Source organism: Vigna umbellata, chromosome 1 (assembly GCF_029865625.1).
Source record: "Vigna umbellata cultivar VRB3 chromosome 1, Vumbellata_1.0, whole genome shotgun sequence".
Classification (NCBI taxonomy): Eukaryota; Viridiplantae; Streptophyta; class Magnoliopsida; order Fabales; family Fabaceae; genus Vigna; species Vigna umbellata.
Window position 1 is genome coordinate 98,875,630 of NC_142165.1, and position 22,201 is coordinate 98,897,830.

Consider the following 22,201-nt stretch of genomic DNA (forward strand, 5'->3'; position numbering starts at 1 on the left):
AATAATAAATTTTGTGTGTGTTTTACATTTAGTTGACGCCACTTTTGCTATGTTTTTATGAAAAAAACAATTCAATGTAAGTAAATTTTATTCTTTTAATATTAAGGTTTTTGTCGATAAACCATTTTAAATAAAGTAAGAAAAATCGAATATCAAGTTATTAAAAAATGAATAAAATAAATATTATTTAATAAAAATAAAAGGAAAATATATATTTAAACAAAGTTAAAGAAACAATTATTATTTTTATTAAAAATATAAAAATGATTTTTTATTTATTTTAAAACTAGAAAAATATTATTTTATTTTCTTGGACGAGAGGAGGTACTTAGGGTTTCCGTTTTTCTTCTGGCAGTCCTACCACTGTTCCAATTTCCAAATCGCAATTAAGACCCAAAGGTTGAGAGTAGCACTGTGAGAAACACAACAAACACCGCTGCCCAACCGTTACCTAAACACTGACACACTTTGTAATTGTTAGAGTCTCTCCTTTCGTCGAACAATTGGAAGGCAGAATGGGAGGGAGGAAGAAGAAGTTCATCGACAAGAAGAACTCTGCCACATTCCAACTCATCGCTCGCGACTCCTCTGACCCTTCTTTTTCCCAATCCGACCGCGTCTTCGTCCGCGTCGACAACAACCCCGTTTCCTTCCCCGACGCTGAAGACGCCGGCTTCGACGATGCTACTGGTGACTACGACGACTATGATGGAGCTAGCGGTGGCCCGTTGCCCGAGGACGTCAGGAAGGAAATTCTGGAGCTAGGGTTTCCGGATGATGGCTATAACTACTTGAATCACTTGAGGGAAATCAAGAATACTGGCGCTGGTGCTGCTTTCTTTCAGAACCCCAAGTTCAAGCTTCAGCACCTCCCTCGTGATGTTAAGGTGCTCCCACCTTTGTCTCTTTTTTTGTGGCTTTTAGATAGGTTTGTGTCTTTTATTTTCGTTCCGGTTCATAGGATATGTGCAAATAAGAAAGGAAGCTGTTTGTTTTAGGGTGTGATTTTGTGGTCGCAGGAATACTATACCCAGTGATGTACTCCCATAAACAGGCTAGGTTTGAATATTTAATTTTAGAAAAAAAAAATGGCAAATAAATTAATTGAAGAAAGATAGCCTAGCAGGAATAGGCAGTTATATTCCTGTTTAACATCACACTCACTCTTTTTGATGATAGAAACGGTTCAAATTGGGAAGGTGTACTTTTTTGCTAACAAATGTAGGACTATTTGTTCTCATCTGGAATAATGAAAGGTGACATCAAACGAACATTCCCATCCAAAGTTATAATTCTATTTGTAGTTGTGCGATTGAAGTTATGGATGCGTTTGGCATTTTGTAAACTCAAACTCGGCCTTAGTGATTTTTGTTTCGTTTGGCATTTAAATTGTGAGGTCTATGATGTTAATATTGAAGCCATGGATTACTAGGTTGCTTGTTGAAGTGGAAACTGATTGTTTGCGATTTTTTTGCTGGTGAGTGTAGGCATATGATGCTTCGAGATTGCAAATTTCTGAGTCCCATGGAGAGCCCGAGGAGAATTCTTTGTACAGTGTCGCATCCAAGACTACCAGCGTAAGGGTGCAGAAGGCGGTTGATCCTGAAGTGGCTGCATTGCTAGATGACAGTGACGTGTCACGGTTGGGATCTGATGTTGAGGATTTGGAAGAAGACTTTGTTGTTCAGGCAAATCTCCTTGAAGATGAAGATGACGAAGAGAAGAATCGAATTTGTAATAAAACGAGTTTTCCTGAGGAATCTCTGGTAAATAGAAATCCAAGCAGTGCACATGTACTGCAAGTTTCTACCCATTCCAGAGATACAGATGATTATGAACCTTTTCATGGGGTAACAGATGGTGTACCAGGGGTGGACTGTGTTGGTGAGAAGCCAAGACCTCGTCGTTTGCTGGATGAGCAATTTGATTTGGTGAGTTTTTCTATACATAAAATTTTGTTATGTGTGTCAATACTTTGGTCCTCTGTTGCTTTCTCTTTAGGAATCAAAGTATTTAATGAGGCATGTCGAGCCTCTTTCTTTCCGGTATCTGAAGAGGATACATTTGCCTAAAATTTCCGTTGCTATAATTGCAAGTATTATTATGTCTTTATTGACTGTCCGTGCCTTTTAGCCTATGTTTCTCATTCTCTGCATATTTCTGTCACAGCTTGAACGTCAAGAATATGGAACTGATGATGATGAAGATGATGGTGATTATTATGAAAATTATCAAGCCGATGAAGATGAGTCCCTTGCTGAGAAGCTCAAACACTCTCTTAAGAATCATGGGATGGATGATGTAGAACTTGATGATGACAAGTATAAGGTTCCTGCAGATTTATTGAAGAATAAAGAGGCCCCACAGGAGGAACAAGATGATTCTGCTGCTGATGTGATCCGTCGTTGCAAGGAATACGCCGAGGGGTATGAAGTTGAAGATGAGAACAAGGATGTTGTATTTGTAGAAGAAAGTAGTGATGAATCAGAAGTTTGGGACTGTGAGACTATTGTTTCAACATATTCTAATTTAGATAATCATCCTGGAAAGATTGAAGCACCTGGAGTCTATAGGAAAAAGAGATTGGCTCAAACTGTGTCTGCAGTCTTGGGTTCCTCTGATCAAATAATATCCCTTAGAGGAAAAGAGAAACTTCCTGTAGACTTCCTTCCTGGAAGTAGGAAAGCTTCCACTGAAAAGTCTAAAGGCCAGATCATTACGAAAACTGAACAGAACAAGAGAAAACAACATGGCCTTGAGACAAAGGAGGAGAAGAAAGAACGGAAGGTATCTATATTGCCTACTTGATTCTATGATACCTATGTTGATGTTTTCCTTTTATACGCAATTCTTATTATTACCACTTACAATGACAGGAATGGTTGTGTTGTTTTGTAGGCTGCTGTGAAGGAGGAACGACGTGAGGCACGTCGCACTAAAAAAGAAACAAAAGAGCTTTATAGATTTGAAGCACATCGGGCACAGAAGGCTGCTGCTGTGTCTGGTCCTTCTTCCATTCATCTTCTGTAAGTCTTCAAATTGGCTTATGACTTTATACAAAAATGGAATGCATTGGTTCCTACATGTATGCCTACATTATATGAAACCTTCAGTTAAAAGGAGAAAGTAGATCAATATCATTAGACAAGGCCACAGGTACTGATATGATATGCCCCAATACTGTAGAAGCAGATATCACAGTACAGGGATATGACAGATAGATTACAGAAATAAGGCATTATGCTAGTACAGTGGGATTTATTAAATGTTGTATTTATTAAATGGACACAAATATTGTATATATATTAATATTCAAAGCTATCAAAATCTAACAAATTTGACTTTTATTGCGGGGGCGCGATTGGCTCTTTAGTAAGTTTAGAGACATTTTAAGCTGGCTTGAATTATTTCAACTTGTGTCAAGTTCCTTCACTTTACTTTGAAATGTGTTTCAGGCGTATCGAATTATCCATCATGATTTAAATTGATAATTTTAATTGCATTAGCCTGAATCCTATGCTTATGATGGTTTCACGTGTTTTTGTTTTGAGACGTATTATTGTTTGCATGCTGTATCCTTCCTGGTAAGAAAAATAGGTTTCTATCTGATAAATAAAACTTATGATTTTATATGCTGGTCATGGCTGGAAGACCTCGTGGTTCATCAAAAATATATTCGAATTTTTGTGCTTGTAAATTGACTTGTAGGGTGCCCAGTGTTCACGTTATATGGTTGACTAGGATAGGGATGATTACAAACTTTGAATTTCAATAGATGCCATGAAAGGAAGGCATCATTTTGTGTTAATTCTCACTTTAATTGCGTGTGTCTAGATGCCGTGGCTTATGTGTTTTTGTTAGTGTTGACTCTGTTTTCCTATCTATCTCTGTAGGTAAGTTAACAGTTAAAAGTACTGGCATGTCACTCGTGTGTGTCTGCTGTTCCGCCTTTTTAAAGCTTTCGAGGTTTGAGGATGCTTCGGACATGGCTGTTGAGTCTTTTTACACAAGCAAGAATGTGCTCGGAGAGTTTATTTGCTATTCTTATTCATAATGTTTACCAATAATCTTTATTTTGTTATCGGTGAAGAAGTTATTTTAGTGGCTTTTTGTTTAAAACAAAGTACGGCAACAGTAAGTACGTTTTGTTTTGGGCTTAATTATACATGAGGATACATAAATAGTTTTGATTATTCTTCTGAGTTGAGTTATATGGTTTACTGATGAAAAATATTTTATGCCTTTGGTCAAATATACTATGATATAGTAACATCCTACTTTAGTTATTTAGAAAATTTTGGAACTTTGGAGTTCTGTTCCAAATTTGGAATGTTCCATTATATGACAAACTGGTCTGGTGGAGTTTTGTACTTGGCCGAATCCCGTAGTTGCACAGAATTCGGACAATGAACAATTGAGCCTATTACCATAGACACCCCAAAATCCGCTTAACATGAAGCTTTTCCTTCAGCAGTTGAGCCAAGTTATAACTAGCAAAACTTAACATGTTATTTAATGTGACTAAGAATACTACTTGAAGATAAACAGGAATGATTACATTTTCAATGTGCATGATCCTTAATAAGAACAAAACTCCTACAAGTTTTAGATAGAAAAATTCTATACGAAGATCATTAATTTTTCTATCCCTAACATCTAATAAAAGTTAATACTTTTTTAATTCTTTTAAAGCTATTTTATAATTTAAAATAAAAATAAAATTTTATTGATGTAGTGTGGGTGTAGAGTAGAAATGGAAGTGCCCATGTATCTATCATGGATATTTTTATCCACATTGTGAATAAAAGATGAAACTTGATGTGGAAAATATGAATAGGAATGCTAAGATATAAGAAGAAAGGAAGGAAGGAGTGTGTTAATTAAAGTATGAGGCACGAGGCAGGCACATGACGTTCGCTTATCCGACCCAAAGTAGATAACAGATGAGAGAGTGGCACTGAGGCACAACCAATAACGAGAATCCAACTCAGCTTCTTCACTCTCCTAACCTTATCCACAATCCACAACCCTCTCCTTAGTTAACAACCACCAATCTGCTTCTATCAGAATCTAAAGACCTTTCCTTCTTACTTCTCTTACCACCCTACACTCCATTCTCACACACCCTTTCCAAACAACCAACCATGTCGCTCACAATTCCCACCAATCTATCCAAGCCCGCCGCCCTCCGCCCCAAACTAGGCTCCAAACTGCGTCCCACCATTGTCTGCAGTGCCACTCCCAACAACTCCGACAACAACAACAACATCATATCCTCCGATCTGAAGGCCTTCTCCGCCGCCCTCGCCCTCTCCTCCATCCTGCTCTCGGCGCCGCTCCCCGCCGTCGCGGACATCTCCGGTCTGACCCCGTGCAAGGAGTCCAAGCAGTTCGCGAAGCGCGAGAAGCAGTCGATAAAGAAGCTGGAGTCATCGCTGAAGCTGTACGAGCCGGACAGCGCTCCCGCCCTGGCGATAAAGGCGTCGGTGGAGAAGACGAAGCGGCGGTTCGACAACTACGCGAAGCAGGGGCTTCTGTGCGGCGCCGACGGGCTACCGCACCTGATCGTGAGCGGGGACCAGAGGCACTGGGGCGAGTTCATCACTCCTGGGTTCCTATTCCTGTACATCGCCGGGTGGATCGGGTGGGTGGGTCGGAGCTACCTTATTGCCATCAGGGATGAGAAAAAACCGACGATGAAGGAGATCATCATCGACGTTCCTCTCGCCTCTCGCTTGCTCTTCCGGGGATTCAGTTGGCCCGTTGCTGCCTACAGAGAGCTCATCAACGGTGACCTCATTGCCAAGGATGTCTAGCCCAATTCATTCCCTTCCCAAGGTCCATTCTTTACTCTCTCTCTCTCTCTCTCTCTCTCTTTCCATTTCTGTGCTTTGTTTTTCCTCCCTCATTATTATTCACTTTGCTTTTTTTTCTTTCTTCTCTTCTCAGATCAGATAGAGGAAGCCAGTGTGGGATGTTTATGCGCTCACTTTGTATCATTTTTTAATCCATGTAATGTAATGTAATCAAATGCATCTCAACCTTTTCGCTTCCTTTCGTTTCTAACTCTCTTCCATTATATAACACTACACCGTCTGTATGCTCAATTTCGTCACTATTACTCAATCACTCAATGCCTATACTCTCACCTTCTATCTGACTACAAAATTATTCATTCTTAAATTTAAGGGTTAATAACTTTTATGGTCCCTATCTTTGTTGGGTGTGTTCGATTTGGTCTCAGTTTTTTCTTTATTCAATGTTATCCTAAAGAATGTAATTTTTATTCAATTTAGTCCTTTTTGCAAACACGTTTAAATCGCTAACGGCAGTCAATACGGATGTGCACAAGACTAATGAGATGACATTTAATTTCTGTCACGTCACCATTTTCTTTAACCTTCAATCCAAACATAAATCGAAACCCTAGCGCCGCCACCGAATCCTAACGCTAACCGCTGCAGAGATCGTCCAAAGTCACCATGCTGTCGCGAAGCCGTTCCTGTAGAGAACCATGGCAGCCATCACGTGCAACCTCCGTGGCCACCACCATCAAAGTCGTGATTTCCTCAAGTTGCCCACCCAAACCGCCAGAAACAAAGAAAGCTGAATCGCACCAACCAAATCGAGAGCTTCATCGTCAGCGCGACAATCCTTGTCGCGCAAAGCTCCTAGGCCATCATCTTCTCCAACCTGTAGAGAACCACAACGAAATCTAGAAAAATTCCAAATCAAAGAAACCTAAAATTGCGCCGCTGCTTGCCTCCACCGGCCACCATGAGTGTTTTCTTACACAACTAGGTTCGTCTTCTTCATGCTACCATGAGCCGCACAATTCGTGAAACCATCCTCCATTGAAGCAAAACCGTGAGCAGCGCTTTCCTTCTCGCGGCGCAGGAAGGTTTCCCCCAAATGCATAACCCTAATTTTGGGTTGAAGGTTGAAGAAGATGGTGACATGACATAAGTTAAATGTTATCTCATTAGTCTTGTGCATATATGGACTGGCTACCGTTACCGATTTAAACGTCGTTTACAAAAATGACTAAATTAAACAAAAATTACATTCTTTAATACAATATTGAATAAAAAAAGAAAACTGAAACCAAATCGAACACGCAGATAGGGACCATTACGTGTATTAAGCCTAAATTTAAATACAAGCTTTTTTATGCAAAACTTTCGCTACACTCTTCTTTTGCTACAGCCCTAAGATTTACAATGATTCATTTTACAGAAATAATTGCATTTTCTTCTTAAATAATTAATAATACTAAATCGATTATACACCAGAGTCAGAATTGCTGCAAAAAGCTATACCGAGGTATTAAAGTAAAGCAAAATGATAGTGTTTCGTTGATGTAACGCTGGACTTTTGGTTTATAAAAATATATTGTTGTATTAATTATGACTATTACAGACTGTACATATTATAATTAAAATTAAGGTAATAAAATTATTTTAAATTAAATTATATTATTTCAAAATTTATAATTAATCATCTATAATGTTACAAGTATTTAAATTACATAATGAAAGCAATTAACGTAATTATCACGTTAAGAAGCATAAGATTGTATATTCCGAATTCAAGAAAAGACATGCAACTTGCAACTAAAATTTGGTAATTGGTGTACTACTACCTTGAAAATTTAAAATATTTAAGCACTGTCCGAATATGTCATAATTCTATATACAAGGGGACAGTGTTCCGTCTGTTTTGTGAAAACGTGTACTGGTGGAGTGACCAATTTTTCTATCTTTATCCTTCCTTTTCTGGAGATGTGCATACTTTGTAAGGAGAAAATATTCCCCTCTGATAAAACTCCGTTGACATTTGAGAGAAAGTAAAATTATGGTAAGAGGTAGGCACAACATGCTGGAAGTCATCTTATTTTTAACGTGCATTTGCTATTTAAAAACATAATCGTTTACTTTTATCAATCTTAAATGAATTATGTCAAGAATCATTCATTAAAAAATTGTATGCCAACTAAATTCATACGTTGATGACGCACAATTCCTACAATCCTATCTTCTCCCCTCCCTGCTCCCTAAACACACAAAAAGGAAAAAAGTAAATATCTCCGGGCATCCTTAGTCACTTCTGCAGGTCTTCCCCTGTTCTTCTATGCTATCTACTTTGATTCTTTCAGATTCAATAGAAACCATAAGAAGACGTCTTAAAGAAATCTTACTTCACAAGTAGAGGGACTGTGCTGTTGTCCAGAATAAAGCAATTTTCTTGCCAGGACCCTGAGGAACAATGGCAAATCGAATTAGTGGACTCGGTTTTGTAAGACGCTGAAGTACGAGACTGAAAAGAGTCAAAATGGAAGAGGAAAATTGACATGAATGTTGTAGAAACTGCCAAGAAGCAAACTTCAATTTTTAAAGACTCAAACAAAGGGAAGGGAGAATCAGTGCATTTTCATTTTATTCTGTTCTTCCACCATTAAAATTTTCTATTATTTCATTTCCTCCGTAAATTAGATATTAAAATTATTCCTCAATTGATTTCTGGCCGCACTATGTGAACTATGCAGCTATAATGCCTGAAAACTACCAAACTGTCTTCAGTAAGTACACAAGCCAAGCCAGTCTGGTCAAAGGTTAGAGATGTAAGATACAAGGATTATGGGCTGGACTTTCCATCCAACCAGCATTTTGAATTCGATAGTTGTAATGACAACAGTATTTAGTAAGCTACTTTTATGTTCAGAGAGAAACTGTTGAGACACATTGATACAAACCTTTGAGGTCATTATCAACTGCTGACTCTGGACGAATTAGAACAGTCCCAGCCTACATTTGAGGGAGGAGACAGGCAGCACTTATGGGGTTTTAATTTTTAGGCTTTCTCTGAAGCTGAAATAAAAACAAAATAGGAAAATGTAAGCAAGTTGCACTTTCAATGAACTATAATGAATTAGCAAGAGAAAGAAAAATAAATATAAAAAATAGATTTCAGCTTGTAAATTCATACCTGAGCCTCTAACTCGGCAATTCTTTGCAAGGATGCATGTTCAATGCAAGCACGACGCTTACATTCTTCCTCCAGCAAATTGGTCAATTGGTATCTCAGCTCTGCCATTTCCTGAACTAAGTCCTCCGCTTCTTCTTTAGCCCTCGACTTTTCCTCTCTTAATTCTTCCTAGCAGAGGAGTTCAAAATACCATATAAATCTCAGCTAAATAAATCATTCGCGTGGAGTTATGAAACATAGTGTCATTAACAAATTCACATAGACCACTTCAATGATTAGGTTTGGATGGATGGACATACCTTAAGCTTCTTGATAACACATTCATATTCTTGGATCTGTTGTGACCTCTCCATCTCCCATTTCGAATCTGCAGCTGGATCTAAGAAGATTACAGATCTTCCAACATGCGGACCATGTACTTCAGAAGTGCTGAGGAAATATTAAGAAAAACATTACATGAAAATTTAGTGGAAACGTATGAATCATTTTTAAAAATCCAATCCAAAGCGACACGAACTTGGGTATACTGGATTACGAAGAAAGAACTAAGAGAATAACAATATGGATGGGATAATTTCAGCATTATTACTCAAAAAGTATCAGAAATACAATAGGGTTAATGATCCTACGGACACACAGCAAGCTCCTTCAAAGGAATACAGCATTCCTCCCTCTTAACAGATTTTTCCTCCTCCCCCCACTGTCTCTTATTTTACTCCCTTATATTCTTCGTATCCCTCTCACTCCTAAGTTGATTTTGTTACATCTTTTGCCACCTCGGCACTACTCTTCACACCCTTTTTTTTCTCCTCTCACACACCCTCCAAACCTTGGGCTTACCACTATTGTCTAAGCCCAGATTCCTTGTCCTATCAGGGTAGGTGCTCAGTGAAATACTTAAGTGGCTTGGTTCTCCCTCTTGATATCCTAAATCTTAAACACTAAAATGTTAACTGATAAGTCCCCACTATGAAACTATCAATTGAAGGTCAAGGCCCCGAAAGATAACTACAGATCCCATTGAAAACATCTTCATCCTTCCGAAACTATATGCAACTAACATAACACACTTAAGGTCCCATTTTAAAAATAATTATTCAAACATCTAAATATAGCTTCAAATATGTACCTCGTGTCCTTCGCTATGGTAGAATTGTTGCCTTGTTTACTCAAGGAAGATTGAGTCTTGAGTAGTGGTCTGTCCTTATTTACTAGCCAGTATTCATCCTTTTGAGAAGAAATTTTAGAGGTTTTGTTGGCAGTATCAAGCTTCTCTTTAAGTTCTCTATTCTCTTCATTTAGACAGAGAATTACTTTTTGGGCATCCTGCAATGCAACCTGGAGCTCCTCAATTGATTTACTCAATTTATTATTTTCATCCAGAGTTTCTTCCTGGATTTTCTTGGCCTCAAAAAGACTCTGTTCCAAGACCATCATGTCAAGCTTCATGCTCTCTACTTCAAGTTGAGACTCTAACACTATGGATGAAATTGAGTCCTCTAGTTTCTCCACGGACAAAGCGGACTTCTCTAATTCTATTTCTTTATAACCTAGTTCCTGGATCAACGAAAATTGCTTTGAACTGAATCTTTTCAGCTCTTCCCTCAAGCTGACAACCTCATCTTGTAAAACTTCCATCCCCTCTAATTTCAATTCAAGACTGTGAGCACGCTCTTCCAGATAGTTCACCTCTGCATTCCTAGCACTGAGTTGATCCTGAAGATAATCTGTATAAACTACAAACAGATTAGGCCGGTGAAAGAGTGCTAAAAACCTCAAAAATTTTACAGCAGCATTCAATAAATGCATTCCATATAAACAACTATTAAAAAGTAATTTTGAGGTAAAAGAGACATGTAAGAAAGGGGTAAAGAAGGACTACTCTTTCAAAGACAACGATCTCTGCTGCCAAGTTTTTTACCCATGGAAGTTAAAATGTATGCCACGAAAATAAAAATAATTAAAGAAAACAAACTACCTATTTCTTGAGAACAGTTCAGCAGCTCTTTTTCCAACATCTGAATGCGTTTCTTATCTCCTGCCCGAGCTTCTGATAATGACTTCTCACATTGGTCTAGTATCTGCATCTACATCGTAAATCAAGACTAAGTTTGTTAATTTTAATGATCAACTGGCAGATGTACAGATGTATTTTTCAAATCATTATAGAGATTTAAAATTAATTATATTTGTAACAAGCTTTATATATATGATTTGTATGCACTAGTTTGAAGGAGAGTATTAGATGTAATGGATTTAGGGATTCAGACTGTGTCTCTCTTTTTTTATTTCAACATATACCACTACAGCAAGATTTACCGAACTAAGTTCAAACGGATCTATGCAAGGTTTGACTTCACTCTGTATTGTTCCTTTACCAAGTGTTTTCTCTCCCTCTCTCTTTAACTAATGTCTACTTGAGTGATGTTAACATTTAAGCATGCTTTATTTTGACCTTGAAGTTCAGCAAGAAGAGTGTGTGCAGTAAAATTTGACACTGGAGTTCTCTATATAGGATCAACAAGCATTAAAATCTCATAACACCGCTGTCGAACTAACCTCAACAACCTACCAACCCCGTAACATACCTTGACTGATTGAATGCTTAGGGACTGAGAACTTTGTAAAACGCGCTTCTCTTTTCTGTTCTGCAAATCATAGACAAAATATATAGTGGTTAAAGAAAACGAGATGATGCATAACTTCACTCGCAAACTGCGTGGAAAAGCCAATCAATATTTGAAAATTACAACATTAAAATAGAAAAAATACTCCATTCTACTCAGACCTCGTAATATTATACATTCATAAAATTAGGAATTCAACAAGAAGTAGTTAGGTTTAAAAGGAAGGGATGACTACCTGGTTTCTAAGTTCCTCCGCGTTTAAGGGACAGCTATTATCACTTCTGAAACTATTTGACATTTATGTAAACAAATTCGACACAAAGACATAGGAAGAACAGTACCTGTTTAAAGTTCATTGCAGATAAAACATGTCAAAAATTCCATGACAATAGAGAAACCCTAACCAATTTGCTAAAAGCATGTCAAAAATTTCCTAACCAGTGAATAAGAAAAAACAAGAATAAAATAAGCAAAACTGAGAACGCTTACACTTTTCTAATGAATGTTAGATTTTAGGGGAATTAGTGGGAAGGGTGAAGAAAGCAATTGAAACGGAAATTCGAAATTGGAGTGAAAAAAAGATCGTAGAAGTGATCGGAACAGCAACCGCGGTTGAAGAGACTAGAGACCCACTGCCGCGCCGCGGAATTGCATTTCCGTGGCCGGTCTCTTCCTTTCAAATGCACTGTTTGTCAGCACTTGATTGGGAATTATAAATAAATAAGTACTTTAAGAGGAGCGGAAATCTTAATTCTTACATGTTAAAATTTATACTCCCGACATAATACACTAGTATGATGCACAAAACAAATGTTTATAATAATGATATCTGAATTAAAAGTTAGATATAAAGATAAAAACAATTAAAAAAAAAATACATTCACATTTTTCATAATAATAAAAAATAATAAAATTATTATTATTACTATAAAATTAAAAATAACTTTATTATAAGTAATTTTTATTTATTTGGTAGGTAATTTTATAATTAAAAAAAAGTTAAATTTAAAAAATGTCAAACCAACAAAAAAAATTACACTTAAAGAAACCATCACTTAAAAAGTAAAATTAATAATATTTTTATAAAAAAATATTTAAATGATAAAATTTTAAAAAAAATCCATTGATCGGTATAGATAATTATGTTTCATATTTATTAATATATTCAAACCATCATATAAAACAAGTAAAATATTGTCATGTAATTGTTGGCGTGAAAAGTTACTTAAAAACATAATGAAAATTATTGTAATTTTGTTTTGGATCAAAAGTTCTCTACTTTAGTTGTTTTGTTTTAAATAATGAAATTAAAAAAAATGTAAAATAAGTCATTGTAACACGAAAAAAAAAATGTTCTTACAAAAGAATGAGTTGGGTGGTGGATTGACATGAAACATAAAGTGTAACAAAAATGTCCTTCCCTTTGTTGGTGTGGAGATAAGTGTGTTGTTTTCACAGTTGTGTTACATTTGGTCATTGTGTTATGCAGGTGGTGATTTTAGTTTTTTGCATGTGAGTGATCTTGGTTTCATACTTAGTGACGTTGTAGTTCATTGTTGGTGGTGTGGCCTTCTGTTCAGTTGGTAAATATCTGCTTCATTACTATCGAAAGGGTTTTATTGGTTCACATTTAAAGGTTATGCTTGATGGTAAGAGATAACCAAATAATAATTATAATATATAAGAATAAAAAGAAAATAATAATTTATTTAATAATAATAATGACAAAGATAAAATAATAATAATATTAATACAAATAATAATGGTTATATTTTATTTTATATTAATTTTAATTATAAGGATAAAATTATAATGTAACAAATTTATTTATTAAAATATTTTTATTTATTTATCTATCATACTCATAGTATCATTTACAAATTTTTATAAATTTTCGTTTCAAATTATTTTATTTTAATTTTTCATTTCTTAAGACAAACAACTCCATCTCTCCCTTCATATCCATCTTCGAGAACATAAGAAAAAAAATTGAATTATTTTTGTTTACTAGATTATTTTACTGGTGAAAGTTGTAACTATTTTACACATACTTTAATGTTTTGTTCTTTTGAGGGGATTTAAGAGAGTGAATTTGAGGGGATTTGAGAAGATTTGAAAATAAATTTTTTTTTGTCATTTATTTGAGTGAATTTGGAGGTAAATGAGAATGAATTTGAAAATTCTTTTTTTTTTAATTTGTCACGCCAATACAATTGGCCTAAAGGTCTACCAAATTATCAACGACGTGCCTATGTGACATGAGTGAGAATTAACATCTGTTCTATACAACTAAAACTTTGTGACAAAATAATATTTTAATATTATTTATGTATATATTTGTTTATTATGAAATAATTTTGAATCAACTATAATACGTAAATAATATTAAAATATTATAAAAAAAATTTGTTAAAGTATTATTGTCTTTGTTTAAAACGATAACAAATCTTTCTTCTTGCTCTTTTCCTCCTGCGTTTCTTCTGCGCTACAATTTTGTTGTGAAGGAGAAGGATAAAATGTTACTCCGGTAATCATGCTTCAATGCTAACATATTGGTCCTCGGTTAATCCCTTCCGTTGTATAAGCTAGCATTGTTTAACCTTTCTTTCTAAAATAACACGGGAAAAGCTTTATAATTTCTAAATTATACTATCAAAGACAGAAAATTATTACAAAGTATTTAATTGAAATAATATAATATAGAAATATATTTATAGAAATCAGTTTTTATTTTTGCCTTTTCTGTTCAGTTTTATTTTTTTTAACTTTTTAGACTGATTTAACAGTTTGGATTTTGTTTTCAAAAAGTGTCATAGTTGTTGCATCCAATTCTGTCGCTTCATTATGCTATGTGACGTATGCTACTAGGGTTACCTAGTTTTCTTCATCTCTGCTTCCTTTTTTGTTTCTTCCCACTAATAAAAAAAATGCTTTTGAATTAGTTTAAATAGGTTTTGGAAAACCCCAAACTATATTAATTAACATGTTTCCAATAACATTTTAAAATTAATGCGCTCTTAAATTAACAATCTAACACAATTAACACTCTCACACATTGTATATATACTGATATTTGAATTTCAGTATATTCATAATTTAATGAAACTTCTCATACACACCCTTTTTTTATATTATTTTTAAATCAGTAATCTATTTTAATATAAAAAGATGATTGTACATAAACAAGGATCTAAAACGTTAATTTATAAAAATAAAAAAAAATCCCAAGTGGTTGAATCTGATTGTAAACAGTGATTCATCTTTGGAGTTAGCGTGTGGGAGAAGTCACCGCTATAATAATATTTTAGATAGTTTTGTGTTTTATAATAAGTTTAAAACATCTTGACATAAAAACTACCTCTCTTTAAAATTTATTATAGAAAATCAATTTCAATAAAATCCAATTTATTCAATTTTGCAATACCTTTTCATAATCATTTTTGATAATTTACTAAAGTATTTCGTGAAAAAGAATAGTTTGATATAATTTAAAATATTAAAATCATTTTTATTTGAATAAAATAAATAGATAAAAAATGTAAAAAAATATATATATAAATCCCACCTCCTTTGCACAGCTTTAGCTGTTTAAGGATAAGCGCATGAATTAATAAAGATTTAATGAAAGTGAAAATTACTATATTTAATAAAAATATATATTTATTTAATTCCTTGATTATTAATGCATACAGAACTAATAATGAGTATTAAATAAAACATATTTGAGCAAAAATGTTAGTTAGAGTTTTATATTTTAGAAAAAGAAAAAGTTAAAACGACCAAAAGAGAAAGGGAAATATTACCCTGATTTTTTATTTATTTTTTAATTATACCTTTCCTTACATTGAAGGAATGTTGAGGAATAAATTTTTACCCCTACTTTCCATGTTGAACCACCTAATTAATATACACACCCCGGTTCCAATTTCTTAACCCACCCGAACCTAAATAGATTCTAAAGCATTGGGCTTAAATTACAAAAATCCAGAGAAAGTGGTCCATAATTAAATGTGGTTTAAGCTAAGCTAAGCACGGTGTAGGTCTAAGTTGGTTTAATTCACCTTTTAGCATTTTGGTTTTCTTTTTAGCTGAAAGTTTCCCCCACTTGGACAATAGAATTAAATTATCAGATAATAAATTCTTGAAAATGGAAGCCACGTGGTAATAAAGATTATTGGTTTAAAATGTAGTAAATTTTATCCATTGATTGCTTTGAATTTTAATGGATAATTAATCATATATCTCCCAACCATTTTATTAGGCATAATAGCCTACTGTCCCACTACTTTGAATTTCAGAAAGTAGATTTTGATATATAAGTTGGAACTGGAACACAAGAAATTAGTTTATACATGATCAAATTAGCTACGAAGATGGAGGAAATAATGTTGTTTCCAACATCAAGAACTGAAAAGTGAATCCATTTATAAGGCAAGAATAGCTGAAACAGAAGGACTTTTGTGCATGCTTTCCATTACCATGTCCATGGACTTAATTAGACATAAATCATACTTTATAAGTACTTTATCAGAGTGGGAAATCACAACGTAGTTCTGTTGTTGTCCCTGTTAGGTGTAGGTACCATGTCATGCAAACTAACATTGACCAGAATGTAGCCATGACATTCATCACCTACATTTTCAATAACCCAGTTTTGCTTTTGTCAAACATCACTTGGGAATGGCATTACAAATTTACAATAACCAACTACATAAGCTGCTTTAATGATGTAACATTAAAAAACCCTCAGTAGTTTTTCTGGGTAAAATTCTATATTTCATTATTCATGTAATAGTTTAACTCAAAATCTTTAACAAAATGATCATACCATAATAAACTAGAGAATAATTTCATTGGCGAATGATGACATTGTTTTAGGATAATAAAACAACATTGTTCAGACAGAAATACAATCCGAAGCAAGCTGAAGAAAATGTTTTTAATGATCAACATCACATATTCTAGAGTTTTAGCTCAGACTTTTTTGTGACCCTTAATAAACTAATGGAAATGGAAAACTCAAGATCCAATAAAAGCTGAACTAATCATTTGTTGTTTATTTTCACGACACCTACCACAGGCTAATAGCCACATGTTGGATTTGTACCTCACGGGGCACCGTTTGATCAAGACTGCATCTGATCTTAACCTTAATTTTGATTACTAGTTATTAAACCTTAATGATATTATTAAATATTGCCACTAATGATGTTCCAGGAATCAAACTTCCAAACGAATCCCATTGACTCTATAAACTAAGTTGACGAAGTGGCAAGTATTTTAGCCCTTCTCCATCCAAAACTAACTTTTATCTTCTTTATTTTCAAAATCACTTTTAAGTTTTCCCTTAGGCCATGTTTGGCTGATGTAAGGCTGCTACGTGTATACAACAATTTAATACTGTAACACTATTAAATTTCTTGTCGAACTTTCTTTCAGACGTGATTTTTTTTCTTAATTTCAAGTTATACTGTACTTTCTTCATATATGTTATTCCCTCATTTTCAAAATAATTCACTTTAAAATGTTTTTATTTTTCACTAATTAGTTATTATTTTGAAAACAAAAAATATTTGTTAATGTTGTTCAATTTTATCTTGTGAACGGTGTTTCCATTTTGTTGGAAATGAAATATTATTGATAAAATGGAGAGACGTGGTTTTCTTCTAAAATTGAGAATCTGTACCGACTTTCTTAATCTCCGTGTAAAACCCTATAAGACAGTTATTTATATATTGGTTAAAAAATTATTAATAATATAATACTTAATGTTAAAAATAAAAATATACGGATTTAGTACATAGTTTTCTTTATATTACTTTTTAACTATTATTGCAAGGATAAATATACGGATTTAGTACATAGTTTTCTTTATATTACTTTTTAACTATTATTGCAAGGATAAATATACGGATTTAGTACATAGTTTTCTTTATATTACTTTTTAACTATTATTACAAGGACAATGATTCAAGAAAAAGTTTTTTTTTTCCAGATAACTAGTTTTAAGGAGAACAAAATAAGTAGTTGTTGACAGATTAAATTATTTATTTTAATTTTACTCATTTCGTAGAAGTCAAAGCCAAACAAGAGCAAGCCAAATGACTTCTGAAAGACTTTGATTTAAAAAATAAACAACAACTGTCATTAGCAAATTTTATTTAGTAAATGTCATACTGACTTTTTTAATTTACTAGTATGATGATACTACCTAATCAACACTTGAACAGATAGAAAGATAAATATGTAAGCATTTTTTATAGGACATTAATATTCTAACATCCAATAAAAATTTTACACATAACATATACTATTTTACTCTTCAATTTTTTTAAGAATATAAAAATCTATTTTCTTAATAACTTTTGAAAGTGGGTAGTAAACAATTTTTTATACGCACTTTATATTTATTATTTTATCTTTTAATATTCTTTTCTAAATATAAAGTTCCTTTTTTTAATGCCAATTTTACTTTCGTTTACAAGTTTATAAGAGTACTTATGTCACAAATTAAAGTAATATAGACACATTTTACTCCAATAATACATTCCTTGAACAGTCTTTGTTTGTATATATTTTTTGAACGTAATTAATTTTGTTCAATCATTACAATATTAACTTTTTATTCATAAACAATCTTTCCCAGTATAAAGAAATGTGCTGCAATGCTTTTTTAAGTTTAAAACAAAAGCAACTGCATTAGAGTTGCTGTACCTAAGAACCAAACTTGCACTGTTCAGATTGCAGAGCTTTCCTTTCAGTCTGTTAGCAATAGTTGACAAAACAGTATCAGAATCTTGTGGCAGATACTGAGAGTGAGCAAACAGAGGAATTCCGCCATACAGTGCAAGTGACCAAACGCTACGTTGTTGCCAACGAAGACCGTTTACAAAATAGTTACATGCGCGTGACACATACAGATAATGCTAGCAATCAATCCATATTAATTGGTGCCAGCATCGGATCTAAAATTTATTATGGTTAAATTCCCATTTTATTTACACATTCCATGACCAAAATGCAAGAAATTTGAGGTGATTCTAGTAGAAAAGAGAGTGTTCTTTAACCACTCGGTTGAATTTTTTAGTAAGCTAGGTAGAGAGAGCTGCAGCACTTTGCGTCAAGTTTGTGGCGTTGTAATTTGAGTTTGTTGCATAGTAGTGGTCCAGCCATCTCCCTCACTCCCTTGATGAATTATTATGATTTTTGCTACTGGGTGTACATAGTGATTAGTGAGAAGGATTTATTAGCACACCACTTGTGTGCCAAGAAAGAGAAGGAAACAACAGATGGGTGGTCAGGTTTTATGGTAGGTGACTAAACAACCACCTTGTGCTCACATGTCTTCTTTATGTGTATTATAAAATCTACCTTTCTATCTCTTCATTTGTAATGCCTCTGGCTACCTATCCCAATTTTTCAACACCTCATTCATTTCTCTTTGATGCAAAGAAAAATAATTACCCCACAAACATGTCACCTTCCCAGTTTTTCATTATATAATTAACTACATATGTCTCTCAATGAGTAAAAAAATAAGAGTACCATTCTGTGGCACAGTACCACAGATATCAGTTAGAATTCTTCAACTTTCAAAAAGAACCAAAACAGTGAGCTTGAACTTTTCTGAACTGAAACTTATTCTACCAATAACATATGGCACACGGGAAAAAAAAGAAAAAAAAAAAGAAACCAGAAGAGGAAGAAAACAGTGTGTTATGAGCTAATTGAAAAAACTGAACAAAAATAGAAATACCCTGATGATGAAGAAGAAGAAGAAGCATAGCCTGTAAAGAATTAATGAAATGAATGCAGAAACATCTCTATACAGTTTGAATCTTCACTCTGAAGTAGCAGCACTGATGGAATACACTATGTCACCTTTGGCTATAAGATCAGGCCTACCAGTGCCTCCTGCTTGTGGTTGTCTTGTACTACCCACCAGGGTCTGTTAGAGTCAGCATGACTATTGCTTTCTTCCTCGGTAGCAGCGGGAAGATTAAGATCAAGGAAGTCCCTGATTTCTGCCACTGGTTCCTGGAGTACAACTGTTTGAAAGTTTCTACTCTCAGACCCACCAGTCATATGAGATCTCTTGTGGCCACCCAAGGCTTGGCCTGATGGAAAAACTTTGAGGCAAATTGGGCACTCGTGCCCCTTGCTCTTCTTGGATTCAGTAACTGTTTCCACCTCATCATGAAAACCGGCACCCTGTTGGTGTTCCCCAAGATACTCACGGTCAGTGCTGTTCACGAGCTTGTGTTCGGTTGTTATTGGATCAGGAGAGAGATCAGTTTCAATGCTGTTTTCGCTGCTCTCATTTTTCGAAGCAAAGCATCCCTTGATCTTCTTGTGGCTAGCTCTATGGCCTCCAAGAGCTTGGTATGAGTGGAAGGTTTTATTGCAAGTGGTACACTCAAACTTGCCTCTCTTGTGAGAGTTCTTGCTTGATTCAGGTTCTGAAGCCTTGTCCGCCCAGTTCTTGTTTGACTTCAATTCAGAGCCGATAAGCTTTGTCTTGATCGAATTGTACTTGTTGCCGGTAGCAGCGGACTTTGATAAAATTGATTCTGGTTCATTGACTCTGCTCCTCCCACGTTCCCCTTCTGAATCCTCCAATGCAGACACATATTGAAGCTCAGAGTTGTTGACCTTTTCATATCCTTTACTAGAAACTCCGCTTTTGTTCGCTCCAAATCCATTTTCAGTAGTCTCCACAGTAGCAGCAGTAGTAGTCAAACGCTGCGAACTCTTTCCTCTGATTGAGCTGGGATTTTCCGAATTCCCAACCTCCCACTTATTATCACTTTGCTTGATCATTCTTGCCGTGTTAGGCGTGAAGTCAGTGCTGCCATCAAATTTGGCAACCAGATTAGTTCGAACCGAAGATCGAGCTTCGAAATAAGCAGAGTTGTTGTCAGAGGACTCGGCAACAGAATGAGGACCACTCCAAGGACTCACATCCCTACTGAGCATCATCAAGCTCATAGCAACCTCTTCTTGCTCCTGCTCAACTTCAGAGAGAGAAGAGGAAGGATTGGCAAAAGACACAACCGAAGAAGTTGCTGCGGCAGAAGCAACCGTGTACCTTGTTCTTCTCTTGGACCTTCTTCTCTTATTTGGAGCAGTTGCTTCGTTATCAGACTGACTATCCATGACCACCTTAGCATTAGTCCACGAATCTTGATCTTCCAAGCTGTCAGAAGCTCTCTCTTTCTCGGAGTGGCATTTCATGTGACCAAACAAGGCCTTCCAAGAGTGGAACGCTTTGCCACACTCTTTGCAGAACTTGTCAAACACCAAAGCGTCTTCGCTCGAATGATCCGAGATTCTCCAAGTCTTCTTGGGGTTCTCTCGGAGGCCATAGCCAGCGTTGGTTGCAGCAGCTTCGGAATCTTTGTCTCCATCATTGTTGAGAGACGACGAAAAAAGCTTCCTCGTCGGAAGCTTTTCTTTTTCCTCCGACGACAAGTTGGTGATATGAGACCTCATGTGGCCCCCCAAGGATCTGCCACAAGGGAAGCACTTGCCGCAGAACTTGCACGCGTGTTTGAATTCTTGAATTTGATCTCCTTCCATTGAATTCGGTCACGGATCAGTGAAGCAAAAGGGTAGGCCGTTGATTGGAGGCCGAATCAGAGAGAGTCCAGGAATGCTGAATTCATCGATCTCGTGACACCAATCAGAGAAGAAGAAAAGTACAACCGAAGAGACCCAGATCAGATTATTGATGTGAAAGTGCGAAAAGCTGCATCAGGGTACCCTTTTGCACTGAGGTTCTTGGAGTGCCCACAAAATTTGGAAATCTAAGGAAGAAAAAGAGGAAAAAGGAAAGAGATGTAGAATGAGAAGTGAAGGAAAGCAAAGTAGAAGAAGCAGGATTATGGTTAGTTGAGTTTGGAAGAAAAAATGAGAACTTGGAAGAGATGTGGTTACCTTTGTTGGCAATGATGGCGAAGAAGAAGAAGAAGAAGGGAAGAGAGGAGAAAAATAGGGAGAGAGATGAATTCTCTCTCTTCTCTCTACTTGACTATATTTGGAGGAGAAATCCATGCATGGAAGCAAAGATAAAAAAGAGGGAGTGGTGAAGAGAGAGAGGATAGCAGCACGTGTACTCAACTGAGAATACTACTCCACTCCTAATCGAACGGTATAAGATGTGTCCACGTCATCATCCAACAGGCGAGGAACCTACGAAAACTAACTGGAACCCCAACTATTCCTTCCTTTGTCTTGCTATTAAGGAAATGGTTATTGCTATTTCCACCACTCACTTTCTCACACTTGAAGTGAAAGGTTCCACCCTCCGGCCGTTATTCTTTGGACTTTCTATTAGTGAATGGTTTTTATTTGAGAAATTAGAAAAGATTTTGAAGTGGGGCCCATGCAAAGCCTGCTCCTATGCCCACTGTTTCCTGATTCTCTCTTTGGCACGTTTCGAGGGCATTTTCGTAAACCAAAACTCCCCAACTCTCTTAAGTTAGCTTCTTCTACTTTTCAACCTCCTTTTCCCCTTAGTCGCTCAGCATGCACCTTCTCTTAAATATTAAATCTTTCTCTACTTAATATCTTCCTTTTCTTTCACATCT

General features: G+C 35.4%; 4 protein-coding genes across 9 annotated transcripts; 2 read left to right on the top strand and 2 right to left on the bottom strand.

The window, feature by feature from the left end:
• The first annotated feature begins 341 nt into the window (after positions 1-341).
• Positions 342-4,193, top strand: LOC124821405 (Low temperature viability protein). 2 transcript variants are annotated; one of them, XM_047293316.2, is made up of 5 exons: positions 343-887; positions 1,488-1,931; positions 2,170-2,787; positions 2,899-3,026; positions 3,894-4,193. In XM_047293316.2, exons 1-5 carry the CDS (start codon positions 516-518, stop codon positions 3,895-3,897), a joined length of 1,566 nt encoding a protein of 521 aa, XP_047149272.2. In that variant the 5' UTR covers positions 343-515; the 3' UTR covers positions 3,898-4,193. The 2 variants fall into 2 exon arrangements, with proteins under 2 accessions (XP_087961175.1, XP_047149272.2); XM_088105049.1 differs by lacking the exon at positions 3,894-4,193 and having other exon boundaries at positions 342-887; positions 2,899-3,030.
• An 884-nt stretch (positions 4,194-5,077) lies between these two features.
• On the top strand, positions 5,078-6,053 carry PSAF (photosystem I subunit F). Of its 2 annotated transcripts, none has more exons than XM_047293218.2 (2): positions 5,078-5,838; positions 5,955-6,053. In XM_047293218.2, the coding sequence occupies exon 1, from the start codon at positions 5,145-5,147 to the stop codon at positions 5,814-5,816; it is 672 nt and encodes a 223-aa protein (XP_047149174.1). In that variant the 5' UTR covers positions 5,078-5,144; the 3' UTR covers positions 5,817-5,838; positions 5,955-6,053. The 2 variants fall into 2 exon arrangements, with proteins under 2 accessions (XP_047149174.1, XP_047149104.1); XM_047293148.2 differs by having other exon boundaries at positions 5,079-5,838; positions 5,950-6,053.
• A 1,823-nt stretch (positions 6,054-7,876) lies between these two features.
• On the bottom strand, positions 7,877-12,327 carry LOC124820914 (uncharacterized). 4 transcript variants are annotated; one of them, XM_088105051.1, is made up of 10 exons: positions 12,102-12,321; positions 11,848-11,953; positions 11,574-11,633; positions 10,964-11,072; positions 10,115-10,712; positions 9,285-9,414; positions 8,986-9,153; positions 8,753-8,867; positions 8,198-8,255; positions 7,877-8,053 (listed from the first exon to the last, which is right to left on the bottom strand). In XM_088105051.1, exons 2-8 carry the CDS (start codon positions 11,908-11,910, stop codon positions 8,844-8,846), a joined length of 1,152 nt encoding a protein of 383 aa, XP_087961177.1. In that variant the 5' UTR covers positions 11,911-11,953; positions 12,102-12,321; the 3' UTR covers positions 7,877-8,053; positions 8,198-8,255; positions 8,753-8,843. The 4 variants fall into 4 exon arrangements, with proteins under 4 accessions (XP_087961177.1, XP_087961178.1, XP_087961176.1 ...); XM_088105052.1 differs by having other exon boundaries at positions 7,877-8,255; positions 10,964-11,066; positions 12,102-12,322; XM_088105050.1 differs by having other exon boundaries at positions 7,877-8,255.
• A 6,813-nt stretch (positions 12,328-19,140) lies between these two features.
• LOC124820625 (uncharacterized) lies at positions 19,141-21,911 on the bottom strand. Its single transcript, XM_047292394.2, has 2 exons — positions 21,549-21,911; positions 19,141-21,418 (listed from the first exon to the last, which is right to left on the bottom strand). The coding sequence occupies exon 2, from the start codon at positions 21,189-21,191 to the stop codon at positions 19,500-19,502; it is 1,692 nt and encodes a 563-aa protein (XP_047148350.1). The 5' UTR covers positions 21,192-21,418; positions 21,549-21,911; the 3' UTR covers positions 19,141-19,499.
• Positions 21,912-22,201: the final 290 nt, after the last annotated feature.

Excerpts from the sequence above, each read along its gene's own strand:
- LOC124820625 (XM_047292394.2), bottom strand. The coding sequence starts at position 21,191 with ATGGAAGGAGATCAAATTCAAGAATTCAAACACGCGTGCAAGTTCTGC.
- PSAF (XM_047293218.2), top strand. The coding sequence starts at position 5,145 with ATGTCGCTCACAATTCCCACCAATCTATCCAAGCCCGCCGCCCTCCGC.
- LOC124820914 (XM_088105051.1), bottom strand. The coding sequence starts at position 11,910 with ATGTCAAATAGTTTCAGAAGTGATAATAGCTGTCCCTTAAACGCGGAG. Across the intron at positions 11,634-11,847 it reads CGGAGGAACTTAGAAACCAG|AACAGAAAAGAGAAGCGCGT; the intron begins GTAGTCATCCCT and ends TATGATTTGCAG. Across the intron at positions 9,415-10,114 it reads ACCATAGCGAAGGACACGAG|CACTTCTGAAGTACATGGTC; the intron begins GTACATATTTGA and ends ATATTTCCTCAG.
- LOC124821405 (XM_088105049.1), top strand. The coding sequence starts at position 516 with ATGGGAGGGAGGAAGAAGAAGTTCATCGACAAGAAGAACTCTGCCACA. Across the intron at positions 888-1,487 it reads ACCTCCCTCGTGATGTTAAG|GCATATGATGCTTCGAGATT; the intron begins GTGCTCCCACCT and ends TGGTGAGTGTAG. Across the intron at positions 1,932-2,169 it reads TGGATGAGCAATTTGATTTG|CTTGAACGTCAAGAATATGG; the intron begins GTGAGTTTTTCT and ends TTTCTGTCACAG.